This window comes from Daphnia pulicaria, chromosome 4 (genome assembly GCF_021234035.1).
Source record: "Daphnia pulicaria isolate SC F1-1A chromosome 4, SC_F0-13Bv2, whole genome shotgun sequence".
NCBI classification, from domain to species: domain Eukaryota; kingdom Metazoa; phylum Arthropoda; class Branchiopoda; order Diplostraca; family Daphniidae; genus Daphnia; species Daphnia pulicaria.
The window spans coordinates 2,526,928-2,552,772 of record NC_060916.1 but is presented as its reverse complement, the minus strand read 5'-3'; the positions used below and the strand labels follow the sequence as shown (position 1 = coordinate 2,552,772).

Genomic DNA, 25,845 nt, shown 5'->3' with positions numbered 1-25,845 from the left:
TTCGTGTGTGTTGACGCTGGAACACTAGAACTCGGTCCACCCAAGTTGATCATAGCTGGATTGCGGATTAAATGCCGTGGGGTCCGTTCATGAACATTTGCATTTTGTGTAGTTGAGTTGAGGCCATCGGCTAACGTCGCCTTCCGGTTTTTAATAGGAGTATACTAAGTGAAACCTGAATCGTGACACATTAAGAAATTTTTAATAAATTTGCTGATTGATTACAATTTTTAGGTCAAGATAAATGGACAGCAAGACCCGTCTCCAACTTGATCAATTCTGGCCGGGCATATGCTTCATTGAGTGAAGGAAAATGTTAAAAAATAAAACGACAGATAGAATTATTAAATTTTTTGTAAATCAGAATTCCGTTTCTCTAATTTTTGAATTCAAACGTTTGTCTATCCAACAGTCTATCGTTTATAGACAACTTGGCTTATCTTTGGTAAGAAAGGTGAGCTGAAAACGGAAAACAAAAACTGAGAACAAAAAAAAGAGTGTGTCTGACTCGCTGCTACTGAACGATTGATAGACAATTAACAAAATAAGAGATATGCAAAATAAGGACATACACCAGCTCTACTGCAGGGAGAGATTGAAGTTATTCAAGCTTCAAGTGGTGATATCATGAATACATGACTCACTGAGAGGATGCAGCCAAAACGAATAGATTACAATTTGAATTGACCATTTTTCTTCTAAATTACAATAGCAGCAATTAATTGATGTGGGTAATTTATCTAATGTGTCTAGGAAATCCAATACAAACAGCAGATAATTATGGTGAATTCTAATAAAAGATGAGAAGAATACATGTTTCAGCATTACTGTAAAAAAGCTAGTGTTGGTTGTTACCAGTATAATTTTGATGGCACAATCAGTAGAATACAATGATTTTGAACAGAATAGTGGACGGTAGGCTGCACAACTGTAGGTCAGGTCCTTTATATAAGTTGATGAAAAACATCAAGGTTAGATATTTTGCATTTGTCTCACTCTTATCAAATGTGTTTACAACTGCTAGAATAGAGAAGAAGACTTTATACAGCCTCAATCACTCAATTCTCCTCTCACTCACATTGTTCGCTGTTAAAAAATCAAACACTCATGTGGAAATAGATGTAGAATAAATACAATGCAAAATATTAGTTGACTAGACAGAAAACATTATGTAGGAAGATACATGGTGACTTTTCTTCTGGTTTACACTTATAGCAGATATTAGCATTAAATATGTTGGCAGCACCAGCATGATTCGCTAATTCACTATTTTTACAACTGGTACAGCAGGATAAAATATCATTCAATTCACATTTCTTGATCTACAAATATGTAAAAAGATGCAAGATGACTTGCATTCTTCTTTTCTTCAGGTTCAGTTGATTCAACGATTTAACCACGCTTTTATAACTGGACCAACTATACTAAATGGGGCTGCAATACCAGCACGACTTTCAGAGAATCTACAAGGCAACGAACGGCAAACAAATATTTAAAAATTTTCACCTAATATAATACTGTGCATCGAAACGTGAAAGACAGACCACTAAGCACTACCAGGCACTAATGACTAATCAATGTGGGGATGGCAGCCATTGTTGTTATTAAACTGCAGTGGCACCTGGTGGGCGATTCCTGAAAATCCAATCCAAAGTGTTAAATAATCGGTTTGAAAACATTGTGCTTACGAATTTCAGCAACCTCAATAAAGGCATGCCTACTTTAGACCTAATAGACACTAGACCTTTTAACATTTAGGCACTAGAACTTCACAATAGAACATAAAAATAAGTCAGTTCTAGTGTCGTCAAAAATTTACATTTTAAAATTTAGCTAGGTCTAGTGTCTCTACTTCTAGTTCTAGCGTCTTCGAAGACATTTTAAATTTTAACGTTATAAAATTTACAAAATCCAAATTAAATTTTTTAATTCCAAATTGTCAAAGTTTTAACATAGTTTTAAATACTGTTTAGTTCTAGTGTCCTATAAGCTAGTTCTAGTGTCTCCTTAATTTAAAAGTTAAAAAAGAAATGTTTGTTCTATTGTCTTCGATAACACTATGAGTGTTAAATGTTAAATTTCAACATGGGTTGCACTGAGCCAGCTCAGGCGCGGGTGAGCCCGTCGGCGGCACGGTATTTAAGCGATCCAAGCGGCTGATGGCCGCAACTCGTCCTTAGCGTCAGACGACTGTTTTGAAAATAGCTCACCCCCGCCTGAGCTAGCCCACCTCTTCGTTTGAACTGTCAGGTGCTTTAATTATTCGTTTACCAAGTGCTTTCTATTTACCTTTTTTAAAGTGTGATTGTGATGGAGAACTCTGACTGTGAAAAAAGTGATGAAGGTGATTATCTTCAAGTGAAACAAACGAAAGTGTTTTTGGCAATTTAAAAAAAGCCCTCTTGGGATTGGCGATGGATTGAGTGAATCAGCAAGAAAACGTCGGACATTAGCATTTAAAAAAGAGGTAATTGCGTATTTCTTTATATTGCATACTAAGTGTTGATCAATTAGTCTTGATATTTCTTGTTTGTACAGGCTGAAAAGTTCTGCGAGAAGTTCAAGCTAGAAATACTGCTTGGAATTCATTCCCCTACAGCTGTTAGAAAAAGCTGGCATTTTGATGGCTATGGATGAAGCAATTTGCTAATGAGACTGATATTGGAAAGAAGATCAAGACCGACTTACAACTATTATCAACAGTTGGTTGGTAGGTATGTAGTATACTGTTCTCAGTATCACCATTCATAAAATGGTTTATTGTGTAGTATTTACATGTCAGTAATGTAATATTTTAATTTAGATGACAAGATAAACTTGCAAGAAGCGGTTACTGCATCCAGTGACATTACTGGACCGTTTATCAGCGCTGTAGGAGAGGAAGCAATAATTGTTGCTCAGCAGTGTGGTGCCAGTAGGCAACAAGAGTTGGAAGCATCAAAGAAAAAAAAAGGAGGAGAACCGAATCAAAAGGATGGGCCATGCTTATGGTCGCAAAAAAATAAGTCAAAAGACAACAAACTCAAGTTCAGGATCTTTCGCCGTATCCCCTTCACCTTCGAAATCTATTTCTTCTGGCAGCAGCTTGGTGGCGACAAGCACTTCTCCCTTTAAAGCTTCCCTGTGCAACACCATTGAAGACACACAAGGTAGTATTTAGTTAATACACACGAAAAGTAATGTTTACTGATGAATAAATCTTTAAAAAAATTTGTACAGGTGTAAAACGGAAGATATTTGATCGAACGGAATCTGACATCCAGGATGTGGTAGTAATCTCCGACCTTGACGAAGCTTATTCTGAGGTCTCAAATGAGTTACCGCCAACTCCTCCACCTAGTAGATTATCTTCCCTACTGGCAGCTCCGACTGTCGCTATTGGAAAGCGCACTGTAACTGCCCCAGATCCAGCGACTGGCAGGAAGACTTTCTCGGCGTCCTCGGATGAAAATGTCGCTGCGTCAGCTGCCCTGACACCTCCGGCTTTCGCCGTTAGAATGAGGACAGCAACTGCAAGTGGCTTAGTTCCTGATGCCTAGCAGGAAGACTATCACGTCGTCTTCGGATGACGTCGCTATCTCGGCTCCCCTGACAGCTCCGAATGTCGCTATTCGAGAGAAGACTATAACTGCACGAGTTCCCGCGGCCAATAGGAAGACGATTTCGGCATCCTCGGCTTCCCTGGCGGATCCATCTGTCGCTATTAGAAAGGTGTCTGTTACTGCAATTGCCCGAGTTCCAGCGGCCGGAAGGAAGACGTTTCTGGCGTCCACGGTTTCCCTAGAAGCTCCATCTGTAGCTATTGAAAAGGTGTCTCTTACTGCAACTGCCCCAGTTCCAGCGGTAGGAGGGAAGACGATTCCGGCGTCCTCGGTTTTCCTAGAAACTCCGATGATGGATGATGACGAAATGCAAAAAGACGGATGTGAAACAGAAGATGATGCGGAAGAAGGATAGAAGAAAATCTCTTATATTATTGCGCGCTAATGTTCATCCACTTTTCTTGTGTTTGTGTTCATTCGTGTATTTCTCTTAATAAAAAGAGCTCATAAAAGAGACATGATTTTTTTTTTTAATCTTTCGTGTATTCTAAGATTACAGATTAGTAGATATAGCCGATAGAGCATACATGGTATTAGGTATTAGTTTCAGACGAGGTTTATTCAGAAACAACTCTTTGTTGATAACGACGGAATTTACGGAAACAGACCGCAAAAGTGTGGTCATAATAACGGTAGCATAGCGGTTAGTATAATTTACTTATGAAAACTATATTTGAAAAAAAAACATGTGAATATCTTAAAACTGCAAACGATAAATTTTTACCAGAGACGCCGTGGTTGTGTAAAACGATAGTCCGTATAACACCATTGACCGTTTCCAATAACGTATTTTTAGATTTGAAGGGAATGAAAATAAATTACTGCAATCACCATGTCTATAACAAAAGTTTTTCTGTGGTTGGAGTTGGACTGGCGATAAAGTGTCTTGTAAAATCAAAATTGAATTCATACAGTTTGGTCATGATTATCTTATCTTCCAGATACGAAGTTACTGATAAACCGCACACAATTAAAGACTAGCTATAATATCACGGACTAAGCTGTAATAAACCAGAGCCTGGTGTGTAGAGCAACGACTTGCCCTGTATACTCTCGAAAACTCTATATAGGGACACGGCCAATCTAGGCCTACAATGGAATATAAATTCAAAAGTATAATTGAAGTATCTCGTTCGTAACGTACAGCCGGGTACAGCCAACCATTATCGGCCATGATCTCAATCTTGAAGACACTTCAATTTCATGATTACAGTAAACAAAATATTTCCCGATATACTAAAATTGTCTGTATATTACAACTCTGCTCAAAACGGCCGAACTGGACGCGTTGTGCTGTGCTGCGGATTACGGATTTTGATCACATGGGCCGAAACTCGGGCGCTGGACTACTGCGACACCGGGACACGCCGTAGAAAATCAAGTGAGGGAATGAATATAACCAAACCGAGCCGGCGAGCCGAACCATCGAAAGTGGACAAAAAGTTTCATTTCGTTAAGAAACGCATTATATTCAACGTACCGTGATCCGTGAACGTACGTTGGTCGCCAGCTGTGGTTGCCGGTCGACGAGGCTTCATCGCCGAAAAGGTTTGTTCCCAGAAGAACACGAAATAGGCTATTGCCCAGCATGGATGTTACATAATAGACACAATCGCGTTATGAGTTGCCGTGAGTTGCATAGTTGTTGTGTGTGTGTTCTATTTTCCTCATTGGCTATACAAAGTGTTACCGCTTCGATAAAGTTTTCGTTTAGTAGCTATAGATGCGGCTAGGTGCAATTAGTAAGCTACTGGAATATCAATTTGGCGAAGGTGTAATATGCCAGCAGCTTCTCTACACGGAAGATGATTAAAAAATATGAACACGCGACAAGTTCAGTTTTCGATGACTATTAGCGAGGGTCTGGCGCGCGAAACTAAAACCGTAAATTCCATAATTTTTTCCTTGTGCTATGTTTACAGACGTGCAGTATAGTATATTCACACGCAAAGATTTATTCCGAATTCTTTATTTTCTTAGGAAATTGAGAGAAGAAGTAGCCATAATACAATGCTGTACAAACAAAATCATTACAATTATAAAACAAACGGGGATTTTTTTCTTTATGAGCTGTCAGGGGAGCCAAAATAGCGACGTCATCCGAAGACGACGTGATAGTCTTCCTGCTAGGCATCAGGAACTAAGCCACTTGCAGTTGCTGTCCTCATTCTAACGGCGAAAGCCGGAGGTGTCAGGGCAGCTGACGCAGCGACATTTTCATCCGAGGACGCCGAGAAAGTCTTCCTGCCAGTCGCTGGATCTGGGGCAGTTACAGTGCGCTTTCCAATAGCGACAGTCGGAGCTGCCAGTAGGGAAGATAATCTACTAGGTGGAGGAGTTGGCGGTAACTCATTTGAGACCTCAGAATAAGCTTCGTCAAGGTCGGAGATTACTACCACATCCTGGATGTCAGATTCCGTTCGATCAAATATCTTCCGTTTTACACCTGTACAAATTTTTTTAAAGATTTATTCATCAGTAAACATTACTTTTCGTGTGTATTAACTAAATACTACCTTGTGTGTCTTCAATGGTGTTGCACAGGGAAGCTTTAAAGGGAGAAGTGCTTGTCGCCACCAAGCTGCTGCCAGAAGAAATAGATTTCGAAGGTGAAGGGGATACGGCGAAAGATCCTGAACTTGAGTTTGTTGTCTTTTGACTTATTTTTTTGCGACCATAAGCATGGCCCATCCTTTTGATTCGGTTCTCCTCCTTTTTTTTTCTTTGATGCTTCCAACTCTTGTTGCCTACTGGCACCACACTGCTGAGCAACAATTATTGCTTCCTCTCCTACAGCGCTGATAAACGGTCCAGTAATGTCACTGGATGCAGTAACCGCTTCTTGCAAGTTTATCTTGTCATCTAAATTAAAATATTACATTACTGACATGTAAATACTACACAATAAACCATTTTATGAATGGTGATACTGAGAACAGTATACTACATACCTACCAACCAACTGTTGATAATAGTTGTAAGTCGGTCTTGATCTTCTTTCCAATATCAGTCTCATTAGCAAATTGCTTCATCCATAGCCATCAAAATGCCAGCTTTTTCTAACAGCTGTAGGGGAATGAATTCCAAGCAGTATTTCTAGCTTGAACTTCTCGCAGAACTTTTCAGCCTGTACAAACAAGAAATATCAAGACTAATTGATCAACACTTAGTATGCAATATAAAGAAATACGCAATTACCTCTTTTTTAAATGCTAATGTCCGACGTTTTCTTGCTGATTCACTCAATCCATCGCCAATCCCAAGAGGGCTTTTTTTAAGGTAAAATCTATTGCACTCCGGAGTCCGGAGCGCTCTAGTGTCAAAAGTGGCTATTGCACTCCGGAGTCCGGAGTCCTCTAGCGTCAAAAGTGGCTATTGCACTCCGGAAAGGAAATATGTAGTACTTTCATTTGGCGACCGATGGCATTCTGTTTCTGTGTTTTGAAATTTGAATGGTTTAGATTTGAATTATTTGGAAATTCAAATAAAATGTATTTATAACAATCAAATATATTTGAATCTCACTAATAAATAAAAATAGTCAGTGTATAGAAGGAACTTTTATTTCGTTATCGTTAACTTAGCTAGAGTATAATGTCCAACATTGAATCAGCTTAAAATTCAAATTGTTAATATAGTTAAGTGTCTTGCAACAGGAATAAAGTAGAATTTATAAACATTTCAATTCGGGGTGATATTTCTTGTTAACCATTTCAATGTCTTGCTCTATATGCTCAGTGTTATTATTTATATTATATCATTATATTCAAAGTAAGGATTTAAACAGGTTGTTAAACACGCTATAAACGCACGACATAGTGAGTCACCCTCTGTCACCCCCTTACTTGCCCGAAGGTCGAGCCGGAGTTCTCAGAACGGGGCTTCGAGGGGTTCTTTGTGACCTTTAAACGAATTGACCAGCAACTAACTATTTCTGCTGATTGATTCACACGTAACGTGTGATTCAGCTCTATTACACAGAGGCCATTATATTCAAAGTATAAATTTAGGTTTTTAAACACGCTATTAACACACGACATAGTGAGTCACTCTCTGTCGCCCCCTTACTTGCCTGAAGGTCGAGCCGGAGTTCTCAGAACGGGGCTTCGAGGGGTTCTTTGTGACCTTTAAACGCATTGACCAGCAACTCACTATTTCTGCTGATTGACACGTAACGTGTGATTCAGCTGATTTCACGCTATAAACCATGCAATGCCCGTGTCTCTTATTACAATAAACTAACAGCTAAACACGTCTTTCATATCTTGAAACAAAACAATACAAAACTAAGTTAACATGCAGATGCAGTTTACTTTATTATAGTGAGAATATCAAAAGACATTTTAACTGAATTGTGAGTGCGAAAAATACTTGGTATTTTCGTGTTCAGTTTCACTCGGTGCTTTGTCATCACATGAATGAACTGACAATGAAAAAATAATTGATGTAAGAGGGGAAAGAATTGGCACATGGTGCGGCGTCAATCAAAGATCCTTTAAGAGCGGAATATGGAAGCGCCTTGTCCTTTGATGATGGGTTGCTTTGGGTTCCAACGCCGCGGAGATAATCATAAACAAAGTTCAATATACTGAAACCTGAGCAAATAGAGCAAGAAGTTGGAATGGTTATCAAGAAATACACCCTGAGTTGATATGTTTATCAATTCTAATTGATTCATGTTGCAAGACACTTAACTATATTTGCAATTTGAATAAAAGGGACTGATTCAATGGTGGACTCTAGCTAAGTTTACAATACTAACCAAGTTCCATCTTTTATACTGGCTATTTGTGTTTATTAGTGAAATTAAAATATATTTGATTGTTATTATAATTACATTGCAAATTTATTTCTTACCTTTAATTGAATATTTAATGAATTCAAAACCATTGTAAAGTCTAAACACAGAATCAGTCGTTATTTGCAATTCGTCGCCATAAATTTCCGGAGTGCAATAGCCACTTTTGACGCTAGAGGACTCCGGACTCCGGAGTGCAATAGCCACTTTTGACACTAGAGCGCTCCGGACCCCGGAGTGCAATAGGCGTGACCTTTTTTTAAATTGCCAAAAACACTTTCGTTTGTTTCACTTGAAGATAATCACCTTCATCACTTTTTTCACAGTCAGAGTTCTCCATCACAATCACACTTTAAAAAAGGTAAATAGAAAGCACTTGGTAAACGAATAATTAAAGCACCTGACAGTTCAAACGAAGAGGTGGGCTAGCTCAGGCGGGGGTGAGCTATTTTCAAAACAGTCGTCTGACGCTAAGGACGAGTTGCGGCCATCAGCCGCTTGGATCGCTTAAATACCGTGCCGCCGACGGGCTCACCCGCGCCTGAGCTGGCTCAGTGCAACCCATGTTGAAATTTAACATTTAACACTCATAGTGTTATCGAAGACAATAGAACAAACATTTCTTTTTTAACTTTTAAATTAAGGAGACACTAGAACTAGCTTATAGGACACTAGAACTAAACAGTATTTAAAACTATGTTAAAACTTTGACAATTTGGAATTAAAAAATTTAATTTGGATTTTGTAAATTTTATAACGTTAAAATTTAAAATGTCTTCGAAGACGCTAGAACTAGAAGTAGAGACACTAGACCTAGCTAAATTTTTAAATGTAAATTTTTGACGACACTAGAACTGACTTATGTTTATGTTCTATTGTAAAGTTCTAGTGCCTAAATGTTAAAAGGTCTAGTGTCTATTAGGTCTAAAGTAGGCATGCCCTTACAACACGGGTACGAAGCGGCCAAAGATAATTATGTTAGCAAAAAGCCGGATTCAACGTTAACATAGTTGTGTGCACGAGGATTTTTGGCAGAAACATAAATCACAAGAAAACTGCCATTTAATAATAACCGACTGTGGAGTGGTAGAGTCTAAAATTGCGAATGCTGTGGGCCGTCCCTTAAATAATAGACCGGTGAATTGTTCGCGTAGCGGTTTGTTTTCAGTTATTACCAAACTCATTTCAATGTGAAAAGAGTGGCGTTCGAGATTTCTCTAATCTCTCAGCTTATTTTATTTTTTTTTTTTTCATATTTTGTTTTAAAGAAACGAGAATCTGTTTGTATACCGGTAGTCTGGTACTCGGGAAGATGACATTTCTGTTTCTACGCGACGCTGGACTTTATTCGCACAAGCGGAAAAACCCAATTCGAATGGATCGAAGAAGATGGAAATGATTTAATGCAACTTATATGCCAATAAAAATGGTACGACAATTTTTAATTTTACTTGTTATTGAGGTAATTAAAACTTTCTTAAACGATTGCTAATGCGAATCACGATGGGAGCATGTGCACTCGTCAATCAACAATTTCATTTTTTAAATTAATTTTTGTTTCGCCTATACAATAAAGTTTGGTAAATAAAATCAATTTGAGTCAATAATTGGCATCTAGTTGTTTTTCTTTTTGTTTTCCTTCCCCTGTTTGACCAGTCCGCAGGCTAATCCCCGCTTTGATAAACGGAAGATTGTCCATAGCCAAGTCGAAAACAAATACTATCAGACCATCATGCCATACCAGACCACCATTAGACTGACGTTCAAAATTCTAATCGAAAACTTATCTTCTTTCGACAGAGGTTATATTATATAAAGACAAAGATCGTTTATCTCAAAGTAACATGGTAACACTAATCTTTAAGTGAAACGCAACAATGGGTCCAACATGTATACATTGACGCACGTCAGTTTGAAAACATTGGGTCATTATAACCAACCCACCAAACAAGTAAAGAATGGCGCATTTTTCTGCAGTCTCACTCACCCAAGTTGTTTTGCTGTTGGTTTTCATGTGTTGGACGCCAAGTTCGACTAGCGCTGCCTTTTCCTTGGAGGAGGAATTCCTACAACTGAAGGAAAATTATGTAAGAAAATTTAAATTTATCAATTTTCATGTGATGCTTCTGTTGTCGACAATCCGATTCAATTTATTATTTTTGATGTCTTATTGTTATGTTATTCCATTTGCCAATAGATTCAAATGAAACAAGCCGTGACAAGTTTGGAATCGACAGCGATTGAACAGCAGGCAAAAGTGACACAACTGGAGGCGCAACTCGAACTAAATGTAAGTCTACTGTTGAGTTTAATTCAGAATTTCACTGCGGGTAATAATAATTTTTGTTTTTCTATGACAGAATGAACTAAGACAAGATTTGGCATTGAGAGTAATACAATTAGAGGCCAAAAATGTCAAACTGGAAGTCAAAATTCAGGATCAAGAAAGAAGATTAACTTCACTGTTGGAAGCGGCTGAACTTCCAGTTTCCACTGATTCAAAATTATTTCCAGTTAAAAAAGAAATTTCAATTCGATCAACTGGAAAGAGTGGAAGCCCAAGGACATGCAGAGAACTTCAAGCGACTGATCCTTCACTTTCATCCGGAATGCATTGGATCGATCCGGACGGACAAGGTGTCGGCGATGACCCAATTTACGTTTACTGCGATATGACATCAGGTCAAATAGTTAAATTTTCAATTAAAGAAAAATATGATCTGATTCATTATCTTTCCATAAAAAAGGATCGACCTCAATTCTACACAATAGTGAATCTTCTTTAAATGTGGGCCACTGCGCCGAGGCCGGGTGCTATTCACGATCCATCAACTACAATTCGTCAATGGGACAAATCAAAGCTTTGATGGAATTATCCACTGAATGCCACCAGTCGATTAGAGTCAGTTTCAATTCATCATTTTTATTGATTTTATATCCTTTTATGTCTTAAAATTCTTAATTTAATAATTTAGTACGATTGCAACTTTGCCCCATTCGAGTCAAATGGCGTCGCCTACAGCTGGTGGAACGACAGAGAAGGAAATGCGCAATACTTTTGGTCCGGAAGTAACGCTGGCGGAGTTCACACCTGCCAGTGCGGAATTGATGGAAATTGCGTCGATCCTGTGGCGAAATGCAATTGCGATGCTCTTGCACCACTTCAGTTAGTCGACGATGGTGTGTTACACGTGTGGTGTTACGGTTCATACGTTTGTACAGAATTAAGATGAATAAAATAATTTCGTTTGCAGGTGTCATTACCGACAAAAATGTTCTGCCCGTCACTCGTTTGAATTTCGGACAAACTCAACTGGAAACTTCATCAGGCGTCCATACGCTTGGCCAACTCGTGTGCACAGCGACTTTCAGTGGACTGCCAAAGTCGTGCCAAGATTTGAGGTTGATTGGCCATACCCTGAACGGATTTTATTCCGTCATGGGATCGGCGAAAATGGAATCGGTTTACTGCGATTTCACTAAACTCTCGGGCGACGAAGGTAATTTTTCTGAATCGCTTATAAAAAAAATTAATTGCACAATTCTAATTGATGAAAAGGTTTTCAAAAATGGATCGGATTCGCCGACATCAAATCAGCACCCGTCTATTTCTACGTCCAGCGAAATTCTCATTTTTTCACACGTGACACTCCAATTACGTTCGATTTTGCGCGGGTGAACGAGGGAAACGCTATGGATTTGACGTCGGGAATATTCACGGCACCGCGACCGGGAATTTATTTCTTCTCTTTTACGGGAAAGGGGCGTCAATCATCTTCATCGTTTGTATGTACTCTTTATTTGAACGGGAATTACATCGGGTCGAGTATTGTTTACGAGGATCCTTTACCCGTTGATCAATCTACTCCGTTGACCCTCCAGTCGACGCTGAGCTTGAAAAAAGGCGATCAAGTCTGGGTGGGGATTTGGTATTATTCTGGTACATCCTCGTATTTGTATGACGACATCCGCCACTACACCCATTTCACGGGTTTCATGTTGGAGGAGGAAATTGTGGCGTCCCTTTGAGGTTCAACATCCAAAATCATCGGCGACAACAAGAAAACTAAAGTGAACGTCGACACGGACATTTGGGGAAGGTTACATTATTCATTAAGCGGTGGGCATTTCTTTACAAAAATTTGATTGTGAATGAATTACACTTATCGAGGATCGTAAAAAACTCTTTTTGATTGCCAGATATAAAAATTTATATTTATTTTATATTAAAAAATTCCCTTGAAATCAACACGAATGCGTCTACACGTCTCGTTTATTGTTAACAGGGTTTCCACTGTTTAATTATATTTAAATTCTTTATATTTCCTTCAATTATTTTCTCACGGACGCAGGATTTCCCGAAGGAGAAGGGGAGGAATTTCGGTCGACTCCAATACGTTAAGGGGTGGGAATTTCTTTATAAAAATTTAACTGTGGATGCAAATGAACATTTTCAATGCAAAAACAAATTTCTAAGTTTCTATCTGCAAAAATGTAGACGCGACGAGTAAAAAACCGATTATGATTTAGATTTACAATTAGAAATGGGAGAAAATTCATTTACAGATTGGAATTTTTCGAAAATCTGGTTTAACGCGCACTATAGATGTTCATGGCTGAACACAAATTTGCGTGCCTATCCGTAAATAAAGGTCGGGGGACGTGAAAAATCATTTTGATCGCTAGATTTTCTTCCAAAATTAAAATTTCTCAATTTATTTTCAAATCGCAGCTCGAAATTTAATAAAATCAACATGGTAATGAAATGCATTTATATTTCCTACGTATCTCGTTTATCTTTAGTTAATGAGTTTCACTTTTTTTATCTTTTTAATTTTCAAAATTTGAATTTAACCCGCCGTACCCGCATGAAATGGACAGTCGCGCTGGTGTGAAAAAGACAACAAAAGCAGCTTCAGAATCAAAGAGACCATTTCAATTTGCAGCGCACCTAGCGGCCTGACGTTGCAGTAGCTTTATCGTAATCATGTCGTGTTACTGTGTCAGCAAATTAAACGATAGCAATGCAAATTGGGGAACTTGACCGATCAAAAAATCGCAATCCAAATTAAAATTCGCGAAAGGTACGAAAAGTTCTTACCTGCTGCCTCAATAAGATGTGGTGCTCAGGTTAAAGATTTTCTTCATCTTGTCCACTGTCCAGTGCCACGTTCGGTAATTCACGCTCTTTTGAGGGATCAATGGTGATGATTAGTCAACGTCAATCTCTACAATCTCCATCTCACTACAATAAAACAATTAAATGGTTCGCACTTAAACACAACACTTTGAATTGAGTTGACTACCCAGACTTTAAGTCTGCATGGCCTAACTGTTTCCTAATTCAAGTACCAACACGATTACACGAGTTTTAAAGTTTTGATTTTGCACTGCAGACGAACATTTGTGAGAACCAACCAGGAAGAGGCGATGCCAAATTTATAATGGAAACAAAACGGAAAACAGGGAAAACAAAAACCAGTCATCTGTTTCTGTTTGTTTGTTTTTCTTATTTTTTGTGAGCCAATGTGACATTTTTATCGACCTCCAGCAATTTTTATTGTCGATTACAAAACTGTGAGATGTGACACTGGGACTCACCTCGCAATTTAAAATCGAATGTTTTATAGTTACGTCAGAGAATGCCATCGCAAGTTCATTTTGTCCTCAATCTTTTTAATATTTATTCCACAAAGCTCAATGTGGATCAAAAAGCGAGAACGTCTTGGCAAAGTCTTTAAGTTGAAGTACAATTATTAGCTGCAAACTCATCCGATCAGCGAGCAGCGGTTGACACTTGACAGGAACGGCGGATGTTCTTTCGGCGCATTGGATCAATCCTGCTTTTGGCATCAATCTTTCTTAAGGAAATCAATATCGATCTTAACTGAAAGAAAACAAAATTCACACTTCTCTTCCTTGTCCGCCTTCTTTCGTCCTTCGAGTTCAATCGCCGTTGGTTGCTGCGGTGCATCGGCAGTATCTTCTGACTCATCTTTGGGCTGCTATTCGACATGTCACTGCTGTCAAAATCGACAATCAAGAAATCAATGGCGGAATCAAGGACTGATGGAAAACTTTGCGTAGACGGACTTTTTTGGCCAAATGCTTACTACAGCCATTCAAACAATTTTTTAAAGATGAAACTTTTATGCAACACTATATACTGAATTGACATCCTCACCGTCTGTAAAGCTGTGGCCTAACTTGTGCGCGTCCATGCAGTTTGAAATCAGCTAGAAAAATGTTTAGATTGTTAGCAAAATTGTTAAACAATTATTGTAAGAAATTAAACATTAACCAATCCAGCGTTTGTATGCTGTGCACCTTTTTGTTCATCCAATTCTTTTGGAGTTCTGGACGATGTACCGTGTCCATTGTGACATCGTTTGGCGTTAAATAGGGCCCCATGTGCGACCTGCTATGGTCCTATCCAGATGAATCTTTGGGAATTTATCGGAATCCTAAGATGTCTTCGCGTTCATAATCACATTTGAGGCAAAAGAATTTGAAGCTCATTAATAAAATTTAAAAAAGTTGTCAAATAAAACGGTTTATACCTTAAACGACTGGGGCTGTGATTGAAGTAGGATGTGATCAATATAATTTAATCTTCAATTTCAGCAATCTCCCTTCAGGATTTTTAAGTTGGTCTTCTCGACTGTGTACTCTCTTGACTGTGTCTCTCGACTGTGTCAAAGTAATTTGACGTAGCATAACTCTGATAGCACTTAAAATAATTGACAGATAAGGACACTGGAAGAATAAGGATATTATACTTTTAAGTCACCTTATAATGCGTATTGTTCGATCCAATTAATGTCACTAGACTGGAACTCGCCCGTCTGAATAAAAATTCAGCCACTACTGGGCCAAATCGTTCAGCAGATGTGATCTTGGTCGTGTTTTACTTGTCGGCAATACAATACTTGTGGCGACGCTGCTCTAATCACTTCCAACACCGAAGCAATTGTGTAAATTCTGTGTAAATTTGTTCCCGGTTTGGCGGTTTCCCTATCTTTGATCCGAATATTTGAGCCGTTTGCCAACACAACGAAATAAAGTCAGACATAGACAATATTATTCTTCACTTGGAACCAGCTGGCCAGTCGGCATTAGAAGGTGGCCATGTAAGTTGAATGCCGTCTGCATAATAATAATTCCGTTACCGGATCTGCCTCGGACGTCACCAATCAGCTACACCAATTTCTAATAACCAGATAATTGAAGAAATTTCAGTGAATTTTTTTGTAGCTGCAAATATTTGCTGCAATAGTCTAACCTAACTTATTTTTAAAAAATAATATAAATTGATTTTAAAATTCTCTGCTGTACTTACGGATTAACTTGTCCTTATTACGTGTTCTTCAATGTATAATTCCTCAACTTAACTTGTGTCGGTTGTTGATTCGTGCGAATAAAATATTTTTACGGCCCGACTATTTTGTTTGTGGTTTTACGTTGTTTGCAAGGTTATCGTAGAACGTTTACCTTGTGGCAATGCAGTCCTTTTTTAGATGGAATGTGATCATCCAGTGGATAGGTAGGCTTCAATTTCCTCAGGCGCTGGCGAATGGCCATGATGAGACCGTTGAGACTTTGCTAAAAAACAAAACGTTTCGGTTAAGACTGTCGCATCAGAAATCTTGTGTTACATTTTACCTTCAGTTCATACCGTCACATCTTCAGCTGTTCTTCATCGAAGCACATCGAGAGATCGGAGTTCTGTTTCAAAGGTAGTAAAAATTGAACAAAAATAAATTCAATTATTAAAAAAATCATTATTGTTGTAAAATAAAATAAATTGTCATGTTATTTCGTAAATCTCATTTACAGATGGGAATTTGCTTGTCATGGAAACTGATAGTTGCGTCGATTCTTTGTTTGACAATAAGTTTGCCTTCTTCGGAATTGTCCGATCCTTTAACCGATCCCGCCTCGCCTGATCCTCGCGAGGATAAACCGCCGATTCAAATTTCCTCCGTGCAATTCGAGTCTGTTTGTGTCAATATTTACGACAGTGAAACAATTAAAAACAGCAAGAAAATCTATTTCTACTCGCCGATGGCTCTGCTAAATCACAAGAATGTCGCTTCTATTCACAACACACCATCTCTCAGTGTCAGTTTTGCAATTTGGAATCAAGAAGTCAGAGCAAATGTAACCAAACACCTTTCCCAGCTCCTCAGTCAACAGATCGAGCCCAGTCAAGTGAAAATCTTTCCTTTCGACAGTGTCAGACTGACCAGCAAAGTGCAATCTGCTGATTTCTCACTGACTAATGAGTGGCTCCCGTATGACAATCAGCCGTCACGAAGGTTCACCTTGATCTGCCCGACACGGGAAGATTGCGGTCGAGTGAAGACTCAAATGCAAAATTTCCCTAAACAATTTGAACATTTGCAACTTGAATTTAATCCTAAACTGAACGACGGTGCGCTGATTTTTTAAAAACTGGATTAAAAAAAAACAAAATTTACTTGACTTTTTTCATTTCTAGATGATTGTGTCAATAATGGGGTTGGAATATCTAAAGAAAATAAATTGCCAGCACAAGACAAAGGTACTTCAATCAATTCATTCTGATTCATTATCACAATTCTATTCGCGAATGAAATGGCTCTAACATAAAAAATTTACATTAAATATTTTTAGAAACAATGGCAAATTTCGAAGCTAAATTTGCGAAAGAGCTAATCGCCATTAGGGAAGGTAATATTTAGAAAAACGTATTTATTAAGCTGTAGAAGTTGAAACTGCATATTAATTTTTGTAACTGAAAGGTTTTACAGATTTAAAGAGAATTAAAAACAAAATATTTTGGTGAATTTCAGAAACTAAAAAGGAATTTGCAGCAATTTCACAGATGTTTTCAGATAAAATAAAAGTCACTGAAGAAAATCTAGCAGGTAATTTCAAATTATTGTGAAACAGATTCTTCCTTTTTCTTGCGCTAGTTTTTTAACATTCAGCAGCCGGACTTTTGTGTGATAACCAAAATTAAGTTTAGTGTTATTTTAATCAATTAACTAAAATAATTTGTAAATCAATAATATGAAATCGAATTACGACTTAAGTCTAAAACGAATTTTACAGTGGTACAACAGAAGTTTGAAATTTCCCAAAAAGAATTGGATGCCACCAAAACATTATTGACCTCAACTAGGATCGAATTGAGTCAAACGAAATCCACCGTCGATGATCTGGCGAGAAAATTAAACGGTAAAATGACATTATTTTGAATTTAAGCTTTTTTTCCAATAAAAAATGAATTAAATTGTAAATTAAATTAAGTAAATTGTTAATCAAATTGTTTTTAACAGCCCGAACGAGTGAATTCATTGACATCGGTAGAATGCCAACCTCATGTGAAGATTTACAGAGAATGGGACAAAAAGTCAATGGATTTTTTTCTGTTAAAGGAGCAAAGAAGATGGAAATGATTTACTGCAACTTTAATGCCAATAACAATGGTACGACGTGTTTCTCTTTAATTTGTCATTGTTTTTCTAATTGGTTTTGTTTACAGACAAGCAAAAATGGATCGGATACGCCGACGTCAAATCGGCACCCGTCCATTTCTACGTCCAGAGAAATTCTAGTTTTAACACAACTAGAACTCCAATTCCGTTTACGTTTGCGGTCGTGAACGAGGGAAACGCCATGAATTTAACATCGGGGAAATTCACGGTACCGCGACCGGGAATTTATTTTGTCTCTTTCGCGGGAGTGGCGCGTCTTGAACGTTCATCTTCTGTTGGTTTTTTTTCTAAGCTTTATTTGAACGGAAATCTAATCGGGTCGAGTAATGTTAACGAGCATAACGGCCCCGTCAATCAATATAGTCATTTGACTCTCCAGTCGACGCTGAACTTGAAAAAAGACGATCAAGTCTGGGTGGAGATTAATTATTATGGTTCATCCTCGTATTTGTATGACACCAGTCAACACTTTACCCATTTCACGGGTTTCATGTTGGAGGAGGAAATTGTGGCGTCTCTTTGAGGTTCAACATCAGAAAAATAATTGGAGAAACGAACTAAAATGCGTAAAATGAACGTCGACACCAACATTTGGGGAAGGGAATTTTAAGGGGAAGGGAAGAAAATTCAATCGATTTCAATTCATTAAGGGGTGAGTTTCGTTACGAAAATTTGCCAATGTATGCAACTAGACTTACTGAATACACACACCAAGTTTGAAGTTTATATCTACAAACATGTACACAAAACCAGCAAAACAAACAATTTTGATTGCCAGACTTACTAAATGCGGGAGACCTGAAATGGGAGAAAATTTATTCGCCTCTAATTCATTTACGGTTTGGCAAAAATCTTTTCATGGTTATACGCGCATTAGAGCTACACCTGGCTGCCTATCTGTAAAAATAAATGGCGGGGGTCGTGAAAAACTCCTTTTGATTTTTACATTAACCTCAAAAAATCATAATTTCTCAATTTGTTTTCCAATCGTAGCTGGAAATGAAATCAAATCAACACGATAGCGAAACGGTTTGATTCCCTACGCATCTCGTTTAACTGCGTTTCACTTTTCGATTTAAATTTGAATTTCACCCGCCGCACCCGCATTAAATGGACAGACACGCCATCTATTCGCTCGGTGTGAAAATGACGAAAAAGCAACGGCCGTTTCAAAATGAAAGACCATCAATTTCAATTTTAATTTAATCGAGTCGTATTAGCTAATTAAACGATTGCTAATGCGAATTAGGGCACGTGATCAGTCGATAATTCGCAATCCAAATTAAAATTCGCGTAGGTACAAGATGTTCTTACCTGATGCCACTTTGATGAAATCCAATCCAAAAAAAGAGAAAAATTTACAGAGAAAAATAAACTGAGTGAGACACCCCCCCCCCCCCCCCCCAAAAAAAAAAATAAATAAATAAATAAAAAATCCACAGAGCAGTTCATGTTGAGCATCATTCGTAGTGCAACTATATCATTTCTAGGAATACAGTATTCGGCTATCTTTTAAAACAAAACGAGCTACATAGAATTATCAGACCATACGATTTGGAATATGCGACGTTTGTATTTAGCGGATTTGAGCAACAAACTAATTAAAAGTAGCTAGAAAACGGATTTTTTGATGCACCCGAAATGTTACTCGTATTACTTCGTCATTAATATTAAATTACATTTGCCTCTAGTCTTCCATTCAATATGCTGGATCCGTCTGGATCGCGCAAACGAATAATAAATAAATAAATTGTAAAAATAATTTAAGGGTTGAAGAAGGTCGTGCTTAAGCTGAACATGCTGCGCGAACATGCGAGCTGAGTCGCTGAGATGACCAGCCCAACCTTGAGTTGAAGCGGCACTATAGTGCTTTATTTATAAAAGATATTTATAAAAGAAGGGAGCCTACCCATACCATACTGTCATTCCTTTTCCACCCCCCCCCCACCCGCAGCAAGTTTTTATATAAATAATGGGATCCCGACACACTTGTACACGCACTGCTGCCGAAACTGCATAAAAAAACCCAGTCAAATGAATCTGCATAATTTTTCTGTATATGAATACGCAGTAATTCGTGAATTCCCACTCAGTTTGAAACGTACGTCAAAGTGTGATCAAACGAATACTGTTCCCCATCCTCATCTATAAATTAATCCTTTTTTCATTCTTGGATATGGAAATGGCTACAAAATCGACAGTAAGGTACATTTTCACCGTTTTATTTCTTTCGGTCATTTGCTGTAACTGCCAATCAGACAACCCCGGTGGTTCTTCTTGGGCGAAACTGCAAATTTCACCTGATACGTTAAGTTCCATGGAGTACGGCAACTTTCTCGTTGAAATTTACGAACACGCCAATAATCACAAGGCAACGACGACAGCCGGTGAGAAAAAATATTTCTACTCCCCCATTGCGCTGCTGGACAACAAAAGTGCCGTTAGTAGATTGAACAGGGTGACGAAACAATCAGAGATGAGATTCCGTGTGGAAATGTGGAATGACAAAATCCAAAATGAAGTTGTCAAACATTTGAATGAAATCATCGGCCATGAAATAAAATCCAATAAAGTGAGAGTCATTCCCTTGGAAAAAGTCATTCTCACCAGTAACACACCCACAACAGATTATTCGCTATCGCCAGTTTGGACGAATTATGACAAGAGCAAAACTCTGAGACTTTCTCTGTCGTGTTTTGAACAGAAAATCTGTGACGAACTTGCCAGTGAAATGCGATCCGACCCCGAACAATTTGACCATTTCAAACTCCTGTACAGTTTGTCATCGCAGACGTCGCAAACCAAACAGACGACCATCAGCATTGACAGCGTCACTTCCGGTCAAATGGTCTCGACTCTTTTACAAAAATTTAAAAACAAAAAAGAAATTTTTCTGACAGCCAACGACGAGAAAAAAATGTTGACGGAAACGGCCACCAACATTCGAATGGATACATTTGACGACTCTGAGGTCGGATCTCCTGACACGGAATCTCAAATTTTAAATATTTTAAAGGATTTGCTGGTCACGTCCAGGACGACCATCAAAGATCAAAGCGACAAGATGTGGGACTCGGTTTTCTGGAATGAGGACAATTACCGGCCAGATAAAACGACGAAAAGTTTAAACGAAATCATCAAGAAACTGGACACGGAAACTCAAACGAAATTGGCGGATATGTTTCAGGAAGCGGAGAAACAGTCGGTATTAATAGACAAATTTTCTTCGAGCAATAAAGAGGAGGAAAGTATAGGAGAGGAACAAATTCGTCGCGAAAATGAATCGAAAGATGCGAATGAAAAGGAAATAAGAAGATCACAAGCAACGGATCAAGAACAATCCAGCCGCAATCAAACTCGCGATGACGAATCTAATACCAACAAAGACAAAACGGAAGTCAGTGGCGGTGGGTGGGGCATAAAATTTGGCGTTAAAGTCGGAGTGGAAAAAAACAACACGCACAATGCCAAAAAAGAAAACGAAAAGAGTGAACACGCCAAGACCAATTCTGATGAATATAACAGAAATTTAGAGAATAAAGAAAGAATCCATCACAATTTCGACTTAAGCAGTTGGGCTGACGTGGATAGAATCAGTTCAGTCATTTCAAGGAAAATGGCAAACGATTCCGATGGTTCTCGGCGAGTCGAAATTTCAAAAGAAGAAATCGCAAAATTATTGCAAGAAAGTAGAAATCATGTCCAATGGGACGGAGAAAATTTTGTGCCCAAACCGATGCAATTGAGCAGAATCAATTTGGCCAAATTCCGCGACTCTCAATCGTTTCAAGATCGCAACGTTCGTGTCCGTTACACGACCGCCGAACTGTCGGCGCCAATAAAATTTTTAGAACACGCAGAATTAACCGTCACTGACGAATGGAACAATTTAAAGGACGAACTCAAAGGTTTGAAAAAAGAATGACAAAATATTCTATTAATTTATTAACAAATAACTGAAATTGCATTTGCAGCCACCACTGAGCTGTTAAGAGCAACTGTGAATAATTTGCTTATAACGAATACCGAATTGAGTAATGCGAAGAGTGATTTATCTAATACGCGTATTGAGTTAGCTAGTAAATTAGAAGGTATTTTTAATTATTTAAGAATTGACAAAAAATTAATTTTATAAAATGTTGTGATTGAACAGGGACTAAACAACAGTTGGGGAAAACCGAAATCGACTTGGAGGAAACGAAGGCTTATATCAATATTCTTTCTATAAAGTTAAATGGTATTTTATTATTTTACTGGAAATTAAAGTTTAATTTAAAAAAAAAAATTGTTAAAAAATTTTCGGTTTTTATTATGAGCAGAGGCTAAGCAAGAGTTGGTGAAAACGAGAGCAGATTTTCTCATAACCGTCGATGATTTATCTGCAAAATTAAACGGTAATTTTTTAATTTTAAAATGAGATTAAATCTGAATGCAAAAACCTTTTTAATAAATTTAGCGTCCGATAAAGAATTGGCAGAAACGAAAATCACGTCCGGGAATATATCAACTGAACTCAAAAGTAAATCTTACGAATATTAAGCGAAATTAAAAAAATTAAAAAAAATTTTATTAATCAAATTTTGTTTTCTTTGATTGTGTAGGGAATTCAGTTCAATTACGTCAAGACTTAAAAGCCGCTGAAGAAAAACTTCAAAGAGATCTGAGAGGTACAACTAACTTTTATGAAATATGTGAAATTGGTTAAATCGAATGAAATGGTTCAGCAACCTCAAATGATTTGGAAACTACAAAAACAAATTTGGCATCAACGAGGACGGAATTGAACAACACAAAGTCTGCCGTTGCGGATTTGACGACCAAATTAAATGGTAAGAGTATTAAATGAATGTTTTATAAGATACACGATTTAAAGAATCTGAATTTAATTTTTAAAGCTAGAACGAGTGAATTAGTTGACATTGGTCATATGCCAACGTCATGTGCGGATCTACAACGAACGGGACACAAACTGAGCGGGTTTTTTTCTGTCAAAGGATCGAAGAAGATCGAAATGATTTACTGTGACTTTCATCCTAATCAAAATGGTAGGATTTATTTTACTTTTACTTGTTATTAAATTTTTTTATTTAAATGTATCTTAATTTTTTTTGTTTACAGACAAACAGAAATGGATCGGATACGCCGACATCAAATCAGCGCCCGTCCATTTCTACGCCCAGAGAAATGACTCATTTAACAAAACATCAACTCCGATTCTGTTCGATTTGGCCCGAGTGAACGAGGGAAACGCCATGGATATATCATCCGGAATATTCACGGCACCGCGACCGGGAATTTATTTTGTCTCTTTCGCGGGACTGGGGCGTATTTCATCTTCATCTTCTGAATGCTTCTTATCTTCTTATCTTTATTTGAACGGGAATCTAATCGGGAGGAGTTATGTTGCAGAGAATAAAGGCCCCGTCAATCAATATAGTCCTTTGACCCTCCAGTCGACGCTGAATTTGAAAACAGGCGATCGACTCTGGGTGACGATTAATTATTCTGATAATTCATCTTCGTATTTGTATGACGACAGTCGCCACTTCACCCATTTCACGGGTTTCATGTTGGAGGAGGAAATTGTCGCGTCCCTTTGAGGTCGGCGTCACGAAACATTTTCGACCCGAACATTTTGTTTAACGTCGACACGAAATTTTGGGGATGGGTATTTTAATGGGAAAGGGAAGAAAATTCATTCAATTCTAATTCATTTAGGGGTAAGAATTTCTTTACGAAAACTTAACCGTGTATGCAATTAAATTCCTGAATAAACAAACCAAGTTTCAACTTGTTTCTATTTGTAAAATTGTAGACGTTACAAACAAAAACCAATATTGATTGTCAAATTTACAAAATGCGGGAGACCTTGAAATGGGAGAAAATTCGTTTGCCTCTAATTCATTTACGGTTTAGAATTTTCAAATAATTTTTTAAATGATGAATTCAAATTGAAGTTTTGGACTCGGTTTTGGACTCTTCAAAAACCTTCGCGTGTCTATCACTCTATCTCTAAAAATAAAGGGCGGAGGACGTGAAAAACTTATTTTGATTGCCAGATTTTCCTCCAAAAAATTAAAATGTTTTTCAATTTGTTTTCCTATCGCAGCTCGAAATTTAATCAAATCAACATGAAAATGAAACGCTTAGATTGTCTACGCATCTCGTTAATCTTCGTTTTTTTCCCCCCGTTTTAATTGGCAAAATATGAATTTCACCCGCGGCATGAAATGGACAGACGCGTCATCTATTCGCACGGTGTGAAAAAGACGAAAAAGAAACGGCCGTTAAAAAAAAGGTAATAAGAGTAAGACCAACTTCAACACTTCAATTTAATGAAGCGATTGCTAATGCAAATTGGGGCACGAGATCAGTCGGCAATTCGCAATTAAAATTTCAATTCGCGACAGGTACAAAAAGTTCTTACCTGCTGTCTTTACTTTGAGTCTTTGATGTCGGTGGTGTTGGCTCAGGTTGCCAGGATAACTTCCTCTGATTACGTCGACGTCAATCTCTACAATCTCCATCTCACTATAATATATAATAAAATAAAATGGTTCGCACTTAAACACAACACTCTGAACTGAGTTGGCTACCCAGACTTGTAAGTCTGTGACCTAACTAGTTCCCAAATCCTAACCCAAGCACTAAACAACGTGAAAATTATTAACAACTTAAGTAAACTAATTAAGTAGTTGAAAGTTTTTTCATTTCTTTTAAACTTTTTCATTTTAAATTCTATTAGGTTTTAGTAGATTAGTACAAAAAAAACACAAACAAGAATTTACGAGTTTCAGTTTTGATTTTGCACTGCAGACGAACATTGTGAGAACCGGGAAGCGGCGATGCCAAATTTATAATGGATACAAAACTTTTTCTTTTCTTTCTCTTTTGATTGCCATTTGCCAATGTGAATTGTGACATCTTTATTGACCTCCAGGCTCCAGCAATTTTGATTTAAACAATGTGAGCGAGATGTGACACTGGGACTCACTCACCTAGCAATCGCCCGATCGCCACCTGCCGGTTGATAAAATTTAGTATTTCAGCGCCACCTTCAAATCGTCAAAAACAGACAATATTTCCGCCAGCCTGATGATGATTAGTGTGACTGGTTAGTATCCAGTTATATTATACAAAGAAAGTCTGATTGCTGTCTCAACTCTCAACTGTCAAGGACAGTTTTGACCGTCGCGCCGCGATTATAAATACATAATAAAACGCCCTCTCATGCTCAACAAGGCCACCCTCTTTTGATAGTTGACATCTATTACAAGAGCTTTCTGAACTGCCTCAAGATGGCTGTACAAGATACTTAGAGAATCTCTCATTTTCAATTTTCACATTTCTCAGTTAAATTCTAAAATTCTGCAATCATTAATTAAACTACTATGAAGATTGTAAGAAGTAGAAAAAATCGGGCCAATAAAATTGACTATCAAAACAGGAAACGATAAAAAGGCTCATTATTTCACTAGCATACCTTTGTAATAACTTATATATTTGCTTTCATAACTCGTAAAAGGAGAGATATATGGTCATAGCGTGGGAATCGCGCAAAAGACGACTGCCATAAACATTGTTGAAATGCTTTTATTTCCGATGAACGCAAAGGGCATTTGGCACTTATACCGGGAGGAGTGTATAGTATCCAAACCATCGTCGGCGGCTCATTCGGATGCATTTTAATGGACTCGTTGTTTGCGGATATGATAATAATCCATCGGATAACTCCCTGGGAGGGTACAACCTTAATTTTTCTTTTTTTCCAACATTTCTTTCAAGTTCACGACATCTCCTTGATTATACCAGGAAGAAGGAATTGCCGCGATGACGTCGGATAGGGCGCGGCCCGTTTATACTTGGTGGAACGTGGTTCATTTGCGAAACGAAGGATTGGCAGCTGGACAAGAAAACAAAACAACAACAAAAAAGGCAGACGAGAATAACCGGTGCGTTCGTT

General features: G+C 38.0%; 2 protein-coding genes, 4 long non-coding RNA genes and 1 pseudogene across 13 annotated transcripts in view; 4 read left to right on the top strand and 3 right to left on the bottom strand.

Annotated features, from left to right (window-relative positions):
• Positions 1-1,733: 1,733 nt before the first annotated feature.
• Positions 1,734-3,598, top strand: LOC124336565. The gene is made up of 4 exons (XR_006917050.1): positions 1,734-2,467; positions 2,539-2,714; positions 2,804-3,149; positions 3,220-3,598. It is a non-coding gene; the product is annotated as an uncharacterized LOC124336565 (long non-coding RNA).
• Positions 3,599-5,555: 1,957 nt separating this feature from the next.
• LOC124336563 lies at positions 5,556-9,233 on the bottom strand. 2 transcript variants are annotated; one of them, XR_006917048.1, is made up of 5 exons: positions 8,654-9,233; positions 6,801-6,870; positions 6,554-6,753; positions 6,119-6,464; positions 5,556-6,048 (listed from the first exon to the last, which is right to left on the bottom strand). It is a non-coding gene; the product is annotated as an uncharacterized LOC124336563 (long non-coding RNA). The 2 variants fall into 2 exon arrangements; XR_006917047.1 differs by having other exon boundaries at positions 6,554-6,729; positions 8,654-9,229.
• A 1,074-nt stretch (positions 9,234-10,307) lies between these two features.
• On the top strand, positions 10,308-12,602 carry LOC124336182. Its single transcript, XM_046789882.1, has 7 exons — positions 10,308-10,487; positions 10,598-10,690; positions 10,761-11,082; positions 11,148-11,302; positions 11,376-11,580; positions 11,655-11,900; positions 11,960-12,602. The coding sequence occupies exons 1-7, from the start codon at positions 10,359-10,361 to the stop codon at positions 12,427-12,429; spliced, it is 1,620 nt and encodes a 539-aa protein (XP_046645838.1). The 5' UTR covers positions 10,308-10,358; the 3' UTR covers positions 12,430-12,602.
• A 1,716-nt stretch (positions 12,603-14,318) lies between these two features.
• The window catches only part of LOC124336578, a 56,907-nt gene continuing 45,380 nt past the window's right edge, over positions 14,319-25,845 (bottom strand). For 2 of the 4 annotated variants that reach the window (XR_006917078.1, XR_006917081.1), the window contains 6 exons: positions 16,063-16,125; positions 15,892-15,997; positions 15,191-15,609; positions 14,961-15,130; positions 14,728-14,873; positions 14,319-14,636 (listed from right to left, as the gene is read on the bottom strand). This is a non-coding gene — a long non-coding RNA (uncharacterized LOC124336578). The remainder of the gene's footprint in view (positions 14,637-14,727; positions 14,874-14,960; positions 15,131-15,190; positions 15,610-15,891; positions 15,998-16,062; positions 16,126-25,845) is intronic. The other 2 variants (XR_006917079.1, XR_006917080.1) reach the window with 2 other exon arrangements.
• Positions 15,759-18,632, top strand: LOC124336146 (annotated as a pseudogene).
• LOC124336056 overlaps positions 20,048-25,845 on the top strand; it is a 65,773-nt gene continuing 59,975 nt past the window's right edge. For 2 of the 4 annotated variants that reach the window (XM_046789661.1, XM_046789662.1), the window contains exons 1-4: positions 20,050-21,790; positions 21,857-21,973; positions 22,036-22,119; positions 22,202-22,276. In XM_046789661.1, the coding sequence (XP_046645617.1) occupies positions 20,059-21,790; positions 21,857-21,973; positions 22,036-22,119; positions 22,202-22,276 (2,008 nt within the window). In that variant the 5' untranslated portion in view covers positions 20,050-20,058. Of the gene's footprint in view, positions 21,791-21,856; positions 21,974-22,035; positions 22,120-22,201; positions 22,277-22,338; positions 22,402-22,483; positions 22,550-22,606; positions 22,712-25,845 lie in introns of all 4 variants that reach the window. The other 2 variants (XM_046789660.1, XM_046789659.1) reach the window with 2 other exon arrangements.
• Positions 22,161-22,482, bottom strand: LOC124336582. Its single transcript, XR_006917085.1, has 2 exons — positions 22,322-22,482; positions 22,161-22,261 (listed from the first exon to the last, which is right to left on the bottom strand). It is a non-coding gene; the product is annotated as an uncharacterized LOC124336582 (long non-coding RNA).